Raw genomic sequence first — 15,902 nt, 5'->3', positions numbered from 1 at the left:
GCTCGTTAGGGAGATCAGGTAAGCCTGGCCATGTCTGGCAGCCTGTCCTCCAACATCCACAACTGTTGAATTAGGGAAGTTATAGAGAAGACCTCTGCTTAGTGCTTTCAGTGTCCATTTATGGACCTGTTGTCTGTAACTCATCCAGCCCCTTTTGAGCCTGCTGGTACTGTCCCCACTCTCCTGTGGCAATAAGTTTCAGAATAAAGAAGTACTTTTTTCTGTTTCAAGCTGATTTCCTACTAGTGCCATTGAATGCCCCCAGCCTTCCCTATTTTGGAAATGGGTGACTTTAAAATTAGGAGGAAACCATTTTCCCACCCACCTGATCTGTGGTTTTGTATAGCTCAAACATATTATTCCTCAGCCACCTTTTTCCCAAACTGAAGAATCCCATGTTCTTCAGGCACTTGTAAAGCAACTAATCATTGACCCTTTTAGTTGTTCTAAAGAGAACTCCCTAATAGAAGGTATCTATTCCTCAGCACACTGACCTACTTTCAAATTACAGTGATCCTAGTCCACCAGAAACCAAAATAATAAAGGTCACTAGAAGGGGAAAACCATCATTTAGGCTTGGGACATTTGAGCACATTCAGAAGTTAGTGTGATCCCTGCAAGGGAGAAAAGACCTTCCAAACTGCTGAGTCAGTTCAGGCAAGCCCTCGTCGCTCCCTGGACATTAGGTCCACTTAAAAATGTTCCTTGTGGCTAATGGCGCATTAATAAGGTATTGGCTGTATAGGACTGTCAGGTGCTGTGCCAGAAACAGAGGCTTTTATAAATTGAACATGTACAAAGGTTCTGGCGTCTGATTCCCAATGACCCATTGACAAGCTACTGATCCAGCTGAAGATGTGAAGATGGAATGTAAATGCACACAACCTTTTTAATCAAGGACTACACTTCCAATAATCTGCTGCAGTGACAAAGAAAACAACATCAGGCTGTAATACATGGCTGGAATCAAAGCTCCTTTCAGTACAGTCTTAATTAAAGAGTGGCTCTGACTACAAGTTTTATCGAATAGTCAATGAGCTTCCAGCTGAGGAAGGACCTTTCTTGGTGTGATGAAATAGCTGCATGTGTACTTAGAGCATGATCAGAAAAAAACCCCATGTAGCAACACAGGTAAAACTCAGGCCAAGGGCTGTACTTGGTAATACCATCAATACAGATTGGGATGAGAGGGAACGAGGGAATGAAAAGGCATTAATCACCCCCAAAACCTCAAGCACAAACAAAGCTATGGCCAAAGCCATCACTAGCACAGATCAGAGCTGCTTCAGGGATGCTGCGCTACAGACTACCTTGTAGCAGCCCCTCAGTACTTTGGTGCTCAAAGACTGCAGACTTGGAGGTGATCCAGGGAGCATGCCCCAGAAATGGGACTAATTACCCGAGTAAGTGCCATTGGGTGACTTTTCACCACTTGGACAGTCTTCAATGTCAGGCTGTGCTAGTGGTCACTAAACCGGTATGCTGCCCACGTTGTGCCACCAAAGCCCATTCAAAAAGCGGCCAGTTGCTCTACCATTCTCAGAGATCATTTTTGACTGTCTTTGATTAAACACAAACTGAATTTTACGCCCATCCATCTGGCACTTCTCATAAATATATTCTGCAACTAAAAGATACTCAATGTTTACAAGTTTATTTTGTCATCCTTCTATCTAACCACATTATAGCATAATGACCTGTCACAAAGGTCAAGCAAGTTTAACAGTATTTGCATGGGCTGCTCTTTGCCAGACAGCCTCAATGCCAAAAAATAGTCTTGGACACATTTGATTTACTAGTACAGATATAGCCCACATGTCCTGTGAAGGACAAGAGACAGAGACCACAAACAGCTGGGACGTAGACTCAGAATCCTGACAGATCCTCACTCTTCTGAGCAGTGGGCCATTTGTCCTTTCACCCAGCCTCACTCAGTCACACACAGAATTTGGAGGCTATATTTGTTATCTACCTGCAGAGCTGGAGATGAGAGTTCAATTATCCTTAAATTCTTATCAGGATCTTTCACTCCTGCCAGTGCTGTCATGGAAATGTAATGCATGTCCTGCCTCAAGGTTTTGGTTCATTTGTAATAAAAATCATCTGGCCTCTCTCTGAAGGAAAATGCAATCCATCCCCACTGGGAGACAGTTGAAAATATGGTTTATCTGGATGCCAACTGGATCCTCATCAGAAAGAAGCTTTTGTGCAGTATTCACATGCAGAATTGTACAGAAAAAGGGGGGGGGGGGGGTGTGTCTGAAAACAGGAAGATTTTCTGTGATGTTGAATTGTTTGGCTGGTTGCACTGATTCCAGATGGTGCTCCAGGCACTCGGCATCTCTGAAAATGGGCCAATTTTCATTCTCCCAGTTCTTATAGCAGTAAGAGAAAAACTGTTCTCTTGAGAAAAGAAAACAGGGAAAAAGTAGTAATGATATTTCTACTTCTCCTGTTGGCAAATTATAACCAAAATTAGCTAACATGCTGCAACAATTCTAGCTTTCCAGCTGGAGAGGGTGAGGAGCAACGAGCTTCTCTGGATGTCTCACATAGCATAAAGCACTGCTCCCTGAAACAACCTTACCTCAAACTCATTTCAGATCACCCGGGGCCCCTAAGTTTTCATTTCAGATCTTCAATTATTTTTTTTCTCCAGTTCCTCATACCAGTGAAGAGAGATAAATCTGTTTAAGCAGGGTTGGTTTTGCCGATGTTTTCTAAGGGGTTTTCATCTTTACCCAACAACATTTCTGAGCTTTGGGGCTGTTCCTTCTGTAGGTCCATTTTTGCCCGGTGACCTGGCAACAGGTGCTGAACAGTATATTACATCATGTCCTGCTTTGCAGTCAAATCCAAATTCCTACACAGGAGCACCTCTACATCCCATCACTTAATCATTCAGTCTTTAAGACTCCTTTGTGAAATTTTTTTCAGATATGATGTAGTTCAGCTGGCATCACACCTCTGATTAGATCACCACAAAGAAACAGAGAAATAGCACAGTAAATTACATGCATGAGCACAAGCTACAAACTTCCATCCTTACTGTCCCCTCCTGACTAAACCTGTTCTGTAAAGGAACAGGCACGAGCAGTGGCTTTGGTGGAAGCCCTATGTAAAACTTGTGTCATTTTGGTTTGTTTTGAACCAAAACACATTCTGGACTTTGAGCTTTATTTTTGCTTATTGTTTACTTGCTCAAATCCCTCTCTCCACAAATTTCTGAAGTATCTGAAAAAAGTCTGAATTTAAAAAGCTTGTGAATTAATTACCAGTATGGATCGACAAGTACTTACATACATAAAACCTACATCTTTTTCTGTAGCAAAGCTACTTGTAACTCGTTTTTTGCTGGTTTGCCGCTGACTTATTAAATTAATAACTTCTTGACTAGGAGTTTGCTTCATTAGTGAGAATTTAACATTTCATTTTAAATAAGCGATTCAGAAACAAAGCAGGGCTACGCGATTTCTTCATGCCAATGTTTGTGGCAATTCTACAGGTGTAACCCAGGCATTCCGGTAAGCATTCATCCACAACACTTTTCCTCAAATGTCAAAACGATGATACTACCTCAATCTGATCCAGGCGTATATAGTTTTTCAAGATGAAAGGGCAAAAGATGTGTCTTTGGAAGTATCACTCAAGTTAGAGAATACTGGACATCACCACCACAAGGTAGATATTAATGTAAAATGGAGTTGCTGTTCTACCTCGAAATTCACCTTTTGTTTTTGTAAAAAAAAAAAAAAAAGAAAATAAAAAAGTCTTCAGAGTGGAAAAAAATATGTTTTTCTTTCTTCCTCCCTGTCAACTTTGCTGCAGTGAAAAATTTCCACATACCTTTGCTTATAGTTCTCTTGGCTAACAGCCACAGCTTAATTTATAAAATAACTGACAGGACCAACAGGCATGTTTGCATCCTCCTATAGGATCTAAACAGTAGAGGGTTTAAATAGCAGATACTCCATTAAAATGAGTTCGTATCATACCTATTCAGACCTTACAAGCCTTGGCTTAAAAGCCAAATCCATTTGTTTCTCCAAGACTCCCTTACATTGGCCACTCACCGTGAAGGAAGGGGGTGCACACAGTGTGCATCGTAGCACTGAGGAATAAGAAAAGCAGCTTCAGACTCCTTATCAAAATTCGTATTGAATGAAGGATGGTCCTGCTGCAGACAGACACGTCTTCTCAAGCTCATCTAAACTTTGCATATTATAGGTATTGCTTCGCATTTTCCTAGCATAATCTATTAAAGGGTTTCAGTACCTGAGGAACCAATGTTCCCAGCAGCCCCCCCGGGGGGAAGCGCATACCACAAGGAGGACAGGTTGAACCATGTTACGAAATCACTGCAGCTCTTGCACCTACAGCAGAAAATGCAAATAGAGAACCAAAGAAATGTCCCCATGGTGTGCACAGGAGACACAGATCTCCTTTCCCCAGGGCTGAGCTGGGCCACTGGCTCGCACATTGCTCAGAGCCTGGCCAGCTGAGGACAGTGCGGGGGAGATTTAGCAAAACCCCTGAGGGAGCACTGGATGTCCTTTCTTTTCTTGCTCCTCTGTGGATGGTAAAGCAGCCAATACGAAGACAATATTACAAGCTCAGTCCTGGCTTACCTGCCCTTGTTTAGCTAGTATACGTTGCTTAAGTCCTAGCACTTTTAACTGCTGTCCCCAGCAGTCAGCAATTCATAAGGTCCATCACTGATTCTACCCCACCCTGCTATCTCTGAACTACTGTTTCCAGTCTCTTTCTCTGAAAAAGGTTCCCAGATGTTCTCAGGCTCTCACTTCAGCAAAGTTTAATGAATGATTATCCACGCAAGTTGAACCTGGGGAGACTGGAGGCACTTTTCTCTCCAGAACCCAACTGTCCATCAGTTAGCTCAATAGCTCTAGTGACTTGCTCCCAAGCACAACCTCTTTTTTTTTTTTTTTTTTTGTTAACAAGTAATACCACATGCTTCTCAAGTGAGTGAGAAATGATTATTTGATTTAGGACACTCTCAAATTATAAGCAGCCCACAGTTCTTTTAAGTGTATGTTGCATCTTTTTCTCAATGAAGATTAATGTTGTTCTTGCCGCAGGGTTATGTAAGAAGGAAACATTTGTGCAACAGCAATTTTTAACACTTTCCCCAGATTGATTTATGTGTTTATTCGTTTTCAACTTTTTGGGCACCCATAAATGAGGTCTTTAGTCTTCAGAGGGAATATTGACATCCAGTAATTTATGACTGGCTAAAAGGGAGTGTGTTGAGGGAAGATTATTTGTCTCTTGACCATAACTCAATGGGCTAGATTGAATAAATGAGTTTGCATAAACTAAGCTGAGCATAAAGATTTGAAGTCAATATGTAAAGCTGGCAAAAAATAAAACACAAAACCAAAAAGCCAAACAATAGGTTAAAACCAAAGATTAAACCTGCCTGTGTGCTACAGGTACATAGGAGAAATCATGCTCATCAGAAGTCAGAGTTACTGAAATAAAGTATTGATTTTCTGCTGAAAGAATGGTAACTATAAAAGGACAAATAATTTTTAAATGAAGATAGCGTCATATTATTGCTCTATGGATATAGAAAGAAGCTCATCTGTCTATATCTATCTACAGCATTTGACTCAGTGCTCAGAGGCAGTGAGTTTTAATCGAAACTAGATTGTTAAGAATATTGGAGTATGATTAAGTGTCTGGACTCCTCTTTTATAGATTTGAACTTCAAATTGAAGGCAAGTTCATCTGACACACACAAGATACATGCCTGAAGTAGCACTTTACCTTCCTTCCTGGCCATTCCCCTGTACACCCTGACCGGAGTGACGTCCTGTCCTGCTGAGTCACCTCACTTGGGATTTGGTGTCATCTTTGGCTTGTTCCTCTCTCTAGCCTCACATCCTATATCTTAAAACTCCTTTCTGTACCGACATCTCAGAGTAACCATCTCTGCAGGCATCCTGAAAACAACCAGGCAGGGTGTTACCACCTCACATCTTTAATTACCACAACCTCCTCTCCACTGCTCCAAATAGTACTGCAGAGATAAGCTCCTGCTCCTTCCTTCAGAGCCTTCCTCAGACCCTGTGAGCTACCTCCTCTTTCAAGTGCCTCAACAGCCTCTCCCCAGTTTTTCTCACCACCTATCTCCATTACCAAAATGCTGATCTGTCTTCCCTTTGGCTCTTGTGCCAGCGTTTGTCACTTAGGGAGCACCCAAATCCCTCCCAAGTGTCCTTGACAAAAATGGAAGAAGAGCCCTGCAGAAGCTGTCTGCAAAGTGACCTCACTGTCCTGCTGGTGCTCACAGCACCGGGTCCCCAGCCATTACCTGTCTCACCATGTGCTCCCTGAGCCAAATACTGTCTTTTCTTCTCACCTAGACAGTAAGTTCCTTAGAACAGTTGCCGTCATTTTGGTCCATGCTCACAGAGACTTTAAGATGGTAGATATGGTCCATGGGAAAGTCCTGATGCCCCTATACCAACCAGTAAAAGTAAGGTTTTGAGCAATCTTTCTATGAGTTGATGAGTGGTGCTTGTTGAGCAGGAGTTCTGGACTCCAGGCCATAAGAAACTTCAGAGAGTTAACAAAATCGAGTGGGGAAATGAATTTGTCATCCAGCAAGTTTCAAGGGTTTGGTTGAAATTATTTTGTGAGTGTAAAAAATAATATCCCAAATCAGACTGAAAAAATCCAGATAATTAATAGTTTTTCAGTCCTGGTATATCAGTTCAGATCAATCAAATAATTTTGTTTAAGCAGCTGAAACATTTCACTTCAATTCTGGCCACTTTTGTAAAAAAAAGATTAAAAAAATCCAAAAACTAATGAAAGAGGCAGACTCCTAAGCAGTATCAATTCAGACCCAGTTGATCTTTCACTATGAATTAAAAATGGGGTTTTTGCTTGTTTAAGAAGAAATAAGGGTATGATGACTTTGAGCTCAAACATTGCTCTTTGTATCATAAATCTTCTTCTAGGGAATGTTTGACAAATAAATCCATCTTGCATATGACTGTATCCGATTGCCTCAGGCTGTCACTGGAGTGATTCCCAACCGCTTAACAAATCTGTAACGCCCACATCCTGCATGATGAGCAATTGTGAATTTTTACTTTTTTTCCAGAACACACCGGTGAGAACTGCTTCCAGGTCTGGGTGGATGTGAACCTGAGTGGAGCCTGAACACCGTTAAAGCCACACTGATTAACAAAACTTTTAAAATATGACTTCAGTCAGGATTTTAACTCCACAATGCTGCTATGCCGGGATGTGACAGGCTTCCTACCCAGGTCTGGAAGGTAGGGATCTGCTTGCATATATGAAATCGCATAGTTTCCCTTCCCTCCCCTCCCTGCACATCTGTTGTTTTGGGAAAGGAGTACAGAAGAAAAAAAAAGAAAATGTTTTGCAGTATATCCTATGGGTTGAGATGAGTGGAAACATGATTAACCAGCATAGGAACTGGTATGGTTTAGACCAGCTCTCTGCAATATATGTGGTACATCATTACCTTATATTTAAAGTGACAGTGCCAAGATTGTCAGGTCTGGAAAAAGAACATGTCTTTTAAAGTATCTTGCACAGGCAAGAATGATTGCAAGATTCAGTCACACCGATGAGCACAAGCATTACGTAGAGTCTGTAACAGAGCTGATATACTAAAGAGGATGCCAACATATCTCTGTCTGCTTGTGTACATAAGGTCATAAAAAATGAATATATCCTCTCTGCTATGGCAATCCCTCATGAGAAGAGCACTGGGAAGCACAAAACAAACAGCAGAGCAAAGACCAAATGCTCAGGATGGATTTTTCATTGAGGTACTAAAGTCCTTTATCCCCAGGCCATGGTCCCCGACCATTCTTGCACATGACTGCCAGGCTGCAGGGTCTTCTGACTGCAAGAACGGTCAGACAAGAACAAGCTGGGGGGACCAGGGCATCAAAACTGGATGATGCCAACCCCTCCGAAGAGATAGAATTGCTGCCTGGTCCTGGCCTTCTGCAATCCACACGGAGCCAAGTGCACAGAGTCACTTGGTGCTGAATTACACTGCCCACCACAAGCCAGCACAGCTCCATCTCAGGATGGTGAGTCTGCCTGCAGCATCCACCTATTCTCAGAGGAGTTAGAGGGGGAGAGATTGTACTGAAACACCTGAGGGTTCACAGAAGAGCATACACTCAGGACTGCTAAACTGCCTAATAGTTTGAACCAGCGATGACCTTTCATCTGTTGGCTTTGTTTAAACCAGATGATGTTTTCAACAAATCTGAAGAAATTTTAAAAATACAATTCTACAGCTTGGTGCTGACAAGCTGGAAAAAGAAGTAATTTTCTACAGTTCAGCTATTCAGAGGAAAATAATCATTCAAGTGTGAAACTTTGTAATTGTTTCTGCTATTTACCACCCCACCCCCCCCCCCATATCCTGTCTACATCAGCTGTGCTGGTAAATAACAGCAAAGCACCCAGCAAGTCTGTAGCCAGAGCAAGAGTGTTTCAATAGCACTGATGGATTTCACAACCCAGACCGGGATCTGCAAAACCATTCAGCCAAAATACACAGCACATGCCCCCAGGGCAGGCAGAGCCTCCTCCAGCATGGACCAACTCTGCTTCAACCTGTAAGACACTTCCACGTGCCCCTCCAAGGCTGGCTGCACTGCTGGGCACCAAGGAAATGAAAGGAGAGGTTGAGGCACTGGCCGAGGAAATGGAAAATAAGCAGAACAAGTTGTTCAGCCATTCCAGAGATGGAAGAGCACAAGTACCTGGCAGACAGCGGGGAGCAGCACGTAGCTGCTGTACGCTCCCTCACTCATGTATGTAAGCACATCATCACCATGCAGCAGCCCCAGCTGTCTGTGCCGGGAGACACAAGGCAGATGGGATATTCACACGGGAACAAGCTTGCTCCCTCCCTGTGCACTGATGTGTCCGCAGGCAGATCTCTATCTGCAGTGCTGCTAAAGGGTTTTTAGGAAATAATAGTCAAACAGCATGCCCGTGGTAAAACGAGGGAGATGGACTTTCTCATGGGGAACCAGTCCCAGTGAGCATGTGCAAATAACTCCTTTCACATTTGGGGATCATCTCTCACAGGTCCTCAGATGCCTGATCTAGAACAGTGGTACGTTCCAGCAATAATAAATTAATCTGGAGACAACTGCCTCAGACACAACCCTATTGCAACACCTAGATCTGTTCAGTGTCAATAACTGTCTCTACACTGCCAAGCTGGCTGAAATGCAATTGCAGTAACTAACAGCGCAGAACACCGAGTGCCTTCTGACACCTACTCCACCACGCGACTTGGATGAGCACAAGCATTATGCTGTTGTGGTTCTGACAAGCTGGACCTGCAGAGGTTTCTCCCTCTGACAATGCTGGTGTGTGGGCAGATTCAGGTGAGCAGTCAAGCTGTGAGCAAGGAGAGCACCTGGGAAAGCCAGGCCCTTCTGGCCAGCCCCAAGAAATACGTTCTTCATCAGTAATGACTTAATGCAAGATAGCAGTCACAGCATAGAAATGTTATCAAGTTTATGGGGAGAGCAGAAGGAGGGAAGGCATGTGATTTATACAACCTCAAGAATACAGCTTTTTGGAAAAAGATATTTATATTCCTACTAAAAATGGTGACTTTTTGGCAAAAGAGATTAACCTAAACCTGAAACCACTAGATTCAAGCTGTCACTATAATTTCCTGTGTGAACTACAGCTCAGATGCTCTCTGGGTAGAGCTTTCTGCCTGGCATATCCTTTCCCTAACATGCTTTTCCCTTTCAGTAGGAGAGGGGGTTGCCTGACTGCTCAGGTATTTTGTAGGAAACATCGTCCAGCCTCAGTCCTGGGGGCAGAGGCAAGCAGAAGGATGAGGCACTTGAATCACAACTCCCATGAGATTGTGTGTTGTCATTCTAAAGAGAAAAATCTCCAAGGAATGGATCACTACTTGAAACCTCAGATTATTTTCCAAGTAAATGACTCATCTTTTAGAAGAAAGTACATCTGATTGAAAATGCGGTTTTTCATCAAAGATCAGTACTGATAGAAATTACCAGGTAGTTCTGATATTCTGCAGGAGGTAACTTAGTGTGAAGAAATACCACACGGTACAATAGCCAGAATGTCAGGAGAGAAAAATCAAATCCATCCTTGTTAGACCTTCGCAAGAGTACTTCAGAAGGACTGGGCTACATTAGTAGTTTTGATAACATTTTTTTTTTCTCGTCCTCCACAAAAAACAAAGTATCCACACTTAATACTCAGCCTTGCTGACAAAGTCTTGACTCTTTTCCACCAAATTAAGTCATAAACTGTAATGTAAGATCTCTTGGCTGGTGAATTAGAGTGGTATAGAGTATCCTGGGAATAACAGACCTCTGATCAGGCCAGGTGAGCATTACTAGTCTGATCCCACTCCTCAGTGATTTCTTCATGAGACCAAACTTGCTGGTCCATCCTAAGGAGGTGACCGGTAAATACATGCGATGTCTGCTTGGTTTCATTCACTTTGCATCATCAGCTTCTCTTTCATCTCCCTGCTGCAGGACCGGCTGTCGCAGTAATTTCTGTGCTTTGGGGAAATTAAAAAAATCTGCTGTCCTTGTGCTTAAAATAGACTAGAGGACCCAGATGATTTATACTTGCCATGTAGGATACAGGAGGTGGTGAAATCGGAAAACAACTTGAAAAGGAGTAAATTATGAGACAGAGAAGGAACTGTGAACTTTAAAAATAAAAGGTCCTCTGTTCACCCTGAGAAAAATTTGCAGGGCACAAGAGTTCAGGAGTCACTGGGACACCCACTCGCAGCTGGCACAGCATGAGGCTGCGAGAACATGATGCTCCAGCCAGATGTGAACCACTACTGAAAGAGCCCTGCCAGCAGCATCAGCTCACTGGAAATGTAACCAGGCAAACTTGGCTGTGTAGATAAAAGCTGTATCTGGGATTTCCTCACTGCATTAATATAGTTAGAGAGACCAACTGGACTGTCTGATACCCAAATTTCACCCAGTTCTCCCTATGACCCAATATCTTCTCTTTCCCATCTCTCTTCTCCAAATGAAGCAGGTATCAGTTCTCAGATTGATTATTGCATTTGATGTGAATGACTTTTTTGGTGGCGTTTTGTTTTGTTTTTTTTGTTTTAAAGAGGCAATCCATATTCCTGCTCTTTTACAGTAGTAACCCTCAACACTTCTACCTCCCACCTTGACCAAAGGTGGATGTCAGGAAAAGTTTCCCCCATCCCTGGGCAGTGACTCAATTCCATGAGTCAGGCCAGTTCCTCTCCTTCAGCTTCATCACACAAAGCAATTTGTGTTAGCAGCTAATGAACTATCCAGAGGAAAACTTGCAGAGGCAGAAGGGCATCAATCTCTGCTGAAGCCATTTTGATTATGGATTCATATGATGAGGACCTTCAGCTATGCAGACATCTGCATCGAATAAGATAATCCTTGTACTAATCACATAATCACCTGTACCTCTTTGGGTGATAAAACATCCACTTAAAAATTATATTGCTCCTAAAAATATTCTATTGCCTGGAGACCCTATAAGTACCAGAGATTAAATATTATGGAAAAGAAGTACGCATAATTTTCACTTTGCTTTGTGCCAGTGAGAGACAGGGAATGTTTGGACAGAGAGGGAAATTGGGATAGAAACAGTCTGCTCTGCCATTTGTCTGCTCTTTCACACTAGCAGAGGAGGGGAAATATTTTTATGATTGGGAAATGCTGAGACAAGAACAGTGTCTGTACCTCTTAAGAAATGATATTTCAAGTGGATAGTGTTCATTCACCACTGCTTCTCTTTTCTTTGTTAACATCTCTTTTTATTTGTCTAATATTTTAGCAAGAAGCATTCATGGGCTATATTAAGGTGGAGATGAGGTATTCACAGCTCTCAGTTACCCGAGCTATGATGTTTCCAGCAGGTTTATTTCCCTACAAGAATATATCACAGAGATTTTCTGTTTCCAGTTCTACCCCTGAGTTTCCTCATACTAAGGAGCAGCAATCACTTGTGTCTGACACCATGTTTGTTTTGCAGGTGGTTGATGATGTTAGGAGTAAATATAAACCCAGATGAAGAGCGGCATGAGCAATGGAGGGACCAACCCCAGAGCCTGTGTACGTTGATGTGGACAAGGGACTGACATTAGCATGTTTCGTCTTTCTCTGCCTTTTCTTGATCGTCATGATTATTCGCTGTGCAAAAGTCATCATGGACCCTTACAGTGCCATCCCTACGTCTACATGGGAGGAGCAGCATCTAGATGACTGAAAGGACTTCACTAGACAGAGCCATAAAATGCTGTGATCCAGGAGGCCTTTTCCCACTGGGAAAGCTAACACACAAACAGCCATTTTCAGATATGCAGGGCAACGGCAATATCTCTAAGAGCACATAGCATAAATTATTCTTGCTCAACAGATCAAGATATCAGCAAGCCATTCCAGCAGCACAGTTTAATACTATGCAGCAACCCTTATTTTACGGAAAACGGTTATCATTGCAACTCAAGTAGCACAAGACTCCCCAGACTTTTCCTAATATAACTCTTGGTCTAGCACAGTTTGTCCTCCCCTCAATATCTCCCACAAATCCAGGGTAACCATCAGAATTTGGAAAAGCAGCAAGAACATTTTGTCTTTCCTGGAAATAGATTGCTTCAAATATTTTCCTCAGTCACTATATTTGTGTTTTGAAAAAGGCCCAGATTTTATAATTTTGTATCCCAGAGCACCACTAAGTAGAAGCGCTAAAGCACCCCTGGTTGAGTTATATGAGCAGATTTATTCTCAACTTGCTTGGTTCTGCACATACAATCCCTAGCCCACTGCAGCCATATTTCCACTGATCAGGATACAGAAGCACTCAGACTACAGTTCTCAAGGGGGTCATGCACTACTGTTGAGCCTGTAGCACCATCTCGCTCTATCCTACTCATGGAAATTTAGTATTTACCTTCTGAAGAGTGGGGATTGAGGGATTCCCATGTCCTCTATTCCCCAGATTCTAAGGTTTCCTCACAGCTGCCTTTTTTATTGACTATATGTTTGGTTTGTGGCATTGTAAGGAGTTGCTGAAGCAATATAGAGTAGATACTGCAACCACAACACATCATGAGCAGACAAGACTTGAAAGCACAAATCTGCAAGAAGGGCGTTTCAGTATTTCTCCTTTTCCTTACCATCCTACCTGACCTCTAGGTTATTGCTGTAAGATGATGCACAATGAGTGAGAAAGGCTGAACTGAAGGTTGCGGTAAGAAATTAGGACATGTACTATTCTCAGCTCTGACAGATTTGTTTGACGATCATACATGTCACTTCTTCATGTGCCTCGGTCTACTCATCAGTAAAATGGGTACAACAATATTAACTTGTTTCATATTGTTTTGTCTGTCTCATAATACCAGAAAGCACTTGGAGAGCCTAAGATAGGGACACATAAATAAGGTATTGATTTACAACTCTTCCTTGTGAAACTAATGGGGAAGGTCTGAATCTTAGTATATAGCAAGGGCAGTTCTCCCCAGGCAGAGGACTTGTCCAGACCTCCATTTACTCTCTCATTAAGACTGCAATATTTTGGGTCATGCCAAATGGCACCTAGCTTTGTTACATATTTCAGTGATTTCTGAGGACAGTCTGGATGTAAGGTGCTCAGCACTGTGAGTACAGAGATCCCAAAATAGCAGGTATGAGGCATGTATCTTCTGCACTGCACAATTTTGCTAATCTCTGTGGTACGAGATCCCATTCAGAAGGACGGAAATTTGAGGATTGGCTTTAATCCCGCTATTCTCTAGCAAGAAGCCTCCACTGCTTCAATTACCCACTACAGATTGCTCACCAGGCTGTTATTTAGCCTCTGTTTCTGGTAGTCAGTTAATCACCAGTAAGTGAGAACTTTTTCAGATGTGAATGTTAATGTTCACCATACTTTGAGCAAACACATTGATCTCTCTTACTCATGACTGTGTCTATTCGTACCATAGGAATGGATGCCCTAGCTCAAAGAGGATTACTTCTGTTCCCTGGGCTAAAGTTTAGAACCCTTTTTTGTCGTTAACTCTTGTATCCCACCTTGATACTAGTGGGGCTACTTACAGAATAAGCAAAATAACAAAATAAATCTATTTCCAGGCTAGAGACACTTTCTGTTTGCAGGTGAGCTGAGTTCATAGCTGATGCAGAGCAAGAACAGAGCTTGTCATCACACCTCCCAATGCCAATATTCCACTCAATGTTTATCTGCATGCAGAACTCTTTGGCTTTGTCATGTGTCACTGATAAGCCCCTGTTCAGCTAAGGACTTACACACGTGCTTAAGTTTAAGCCTCTGAGCAGGCTGCCTGACTACACAGAGACCAGGGTCAGTCATGTGCTGTGTCCTTGGCAGGGCAAGGACAGCAACACACAGTCCTTGCAGGAGCAAAGGCTGTGTAAGAACAAAGGGTTACAAATGCTGGGGAAGTAAACTAACAAGTTTGCTGTGGAACAATGTTTGCCACTTCTTTTTTCTCTGTTTGTCCAGCTGTACAAACCATTTTATGGATTATCCTGAAAATCCTAACGGAAAGACCCAGTAGGTCTATGGGTAGCACTATTTTCTAATAAAAAGGCATTTGTCTTCCTGGCATAGCCTGTCAGGTCCATCCTTCTGCTGAAAAAAAAAAAAGGTCTCCATAAACACCTACACATTCATGTCCAATCTTTTCACACGACTGTGTAAAAGTCAGCGTGATGGTTTTTATATAGATAATGTTAATGCATTGTATTTTCTGCCTTCCCTCACTGGTTACAATCACACAACCTCAGCACTCTTTAACCAAAAGCAATACAAAACACCATGCTGAAAACAGTAATTTTACCCTCCTTGCATTCAGCGTCGGGACTTGCCCACCCTAGGTGCATCATTGCAGCTCCTGCCTGATGCCGACCCCGCCAGCCCTGTCAGCAAAGCTGTGCCCACAGCCAGTGGAAGGTCTGTTTTAGCAGGGGCTGCATCGCTGGGCTTGGTAGTAATTTCAGCTGCATGCAACAAGTGCCTCTGCTAGTTTTGGTTCTTTTTTAATCATTATGTCATATTACCAGCAATTGCACTCAGAGGAAATAATACAAACTTGTTGCAAATGTATTTATCTAACACAATAAACAGCTTCAACATGGAAAACCTTCTTGTTGCCTCTGTTCTGGTTCACTTCTAGTTACCAGGACCTCTTAGAAAACACCCACAACACAACAACAACATGATTTTCAAGAAAGATATACATTCCTGACAGCCCTCCCTGGAGGGTGAGAGCAGAGAATTGCTCCCTGTGTAGTAACACCACTACAGACTCTCAGGAGCTCAGGACAGAGCTGATGAAGCTCCAAGTGTTCCTGTGGCTCTGCTGGAAGGTCAGTCCCTCCAAAGTGGCTATTTCAGGCTACACCCTCGGTCAGGAAGAGCACTGAGCTGAGCTGCAGTTCAGCAGGGGGCTGCAGCATGCCATATTTCAGCAATTCATTATCAGTAACAAATTGCATAGTAAAAGAAACGGGGCCACTGAGACTGGAATCCCTCCTGCTAGCAACTGAAAATGAAGAGTGTGGAGCATCTGTGGGGTCTCTTTGAAGAGGCCACAGAGTAGGGGATATGCTGAATAAAAAGTACCCAGGGAACTTCTCTTCTTGAAAAAGATGAAGAGACAAATTGCTAATGCTTTTATCTTGTAAAAGGACTCTGTTGCCTGAAAGCTGGGTGCAGTGAGTCCTCTGGCAGAAGGACCTTTACGTCTGAAACCCAGTTTGCCACAAAGACAAAACCCCACTGATAAATCATTAACTCTGTCCTAGTCAGACGCAGAGGCTGGAGTCTTCATG

The 15,902-nt window shown here is 42.7% G+C and overlaps 1 protein-coding gene across 1 annotated transcript in view; it reads left to right on the top strand.

Moving 5' to 3' along the window:
* CTXND1 (cortexin domain containing 1) overlaps window positions 1–15,210 on the top strand; it is a 34,935-nt gene extending 19,725 nt beyond the window's left edge. Inside the window, exons 2-3 of the mRNA XM_074880368.1 lie at window positions 7,136–7,310; window positions 12,079–15,210. Of these exons, the coding sequence (XP_074736469.1) occupies window positions 12,133–12,312 (180 nt within the window). The 5' untranslated portion in view covers window positions 7,136–7,310; window positions 12,079–12,132 and the 3' untranslated portion in view covers window positions 12,313–15,210. The remainder of the gene's footprint in view (window positions 1–7,135; window positions 7,311–12,078) is intronic.
* The last annotated feature ends 692 nt before the right edge of the window (window positions 15,211–15,902 follow it).

This window comes from Strix uralensis, chromosome 11, assembly GCF_047716275.1.
Source record: "Strix uralensis isolate ZFMK-TIS-50842 chromosome 11, bStrUra1, whole genome shotgun sequence".
NCBI classification, from domain to species: domain Eukaryota; kingdom Metazoa; phylum Chordata; class Aves; order Strigiformes; family Strigidae; genus Strix; species Strix uralensis.
The sequence above is the reverse complement of the archived record's forward strand: the minus strand, read 5'-3'. Positions and strand labels throughout refer to the sequence as shown.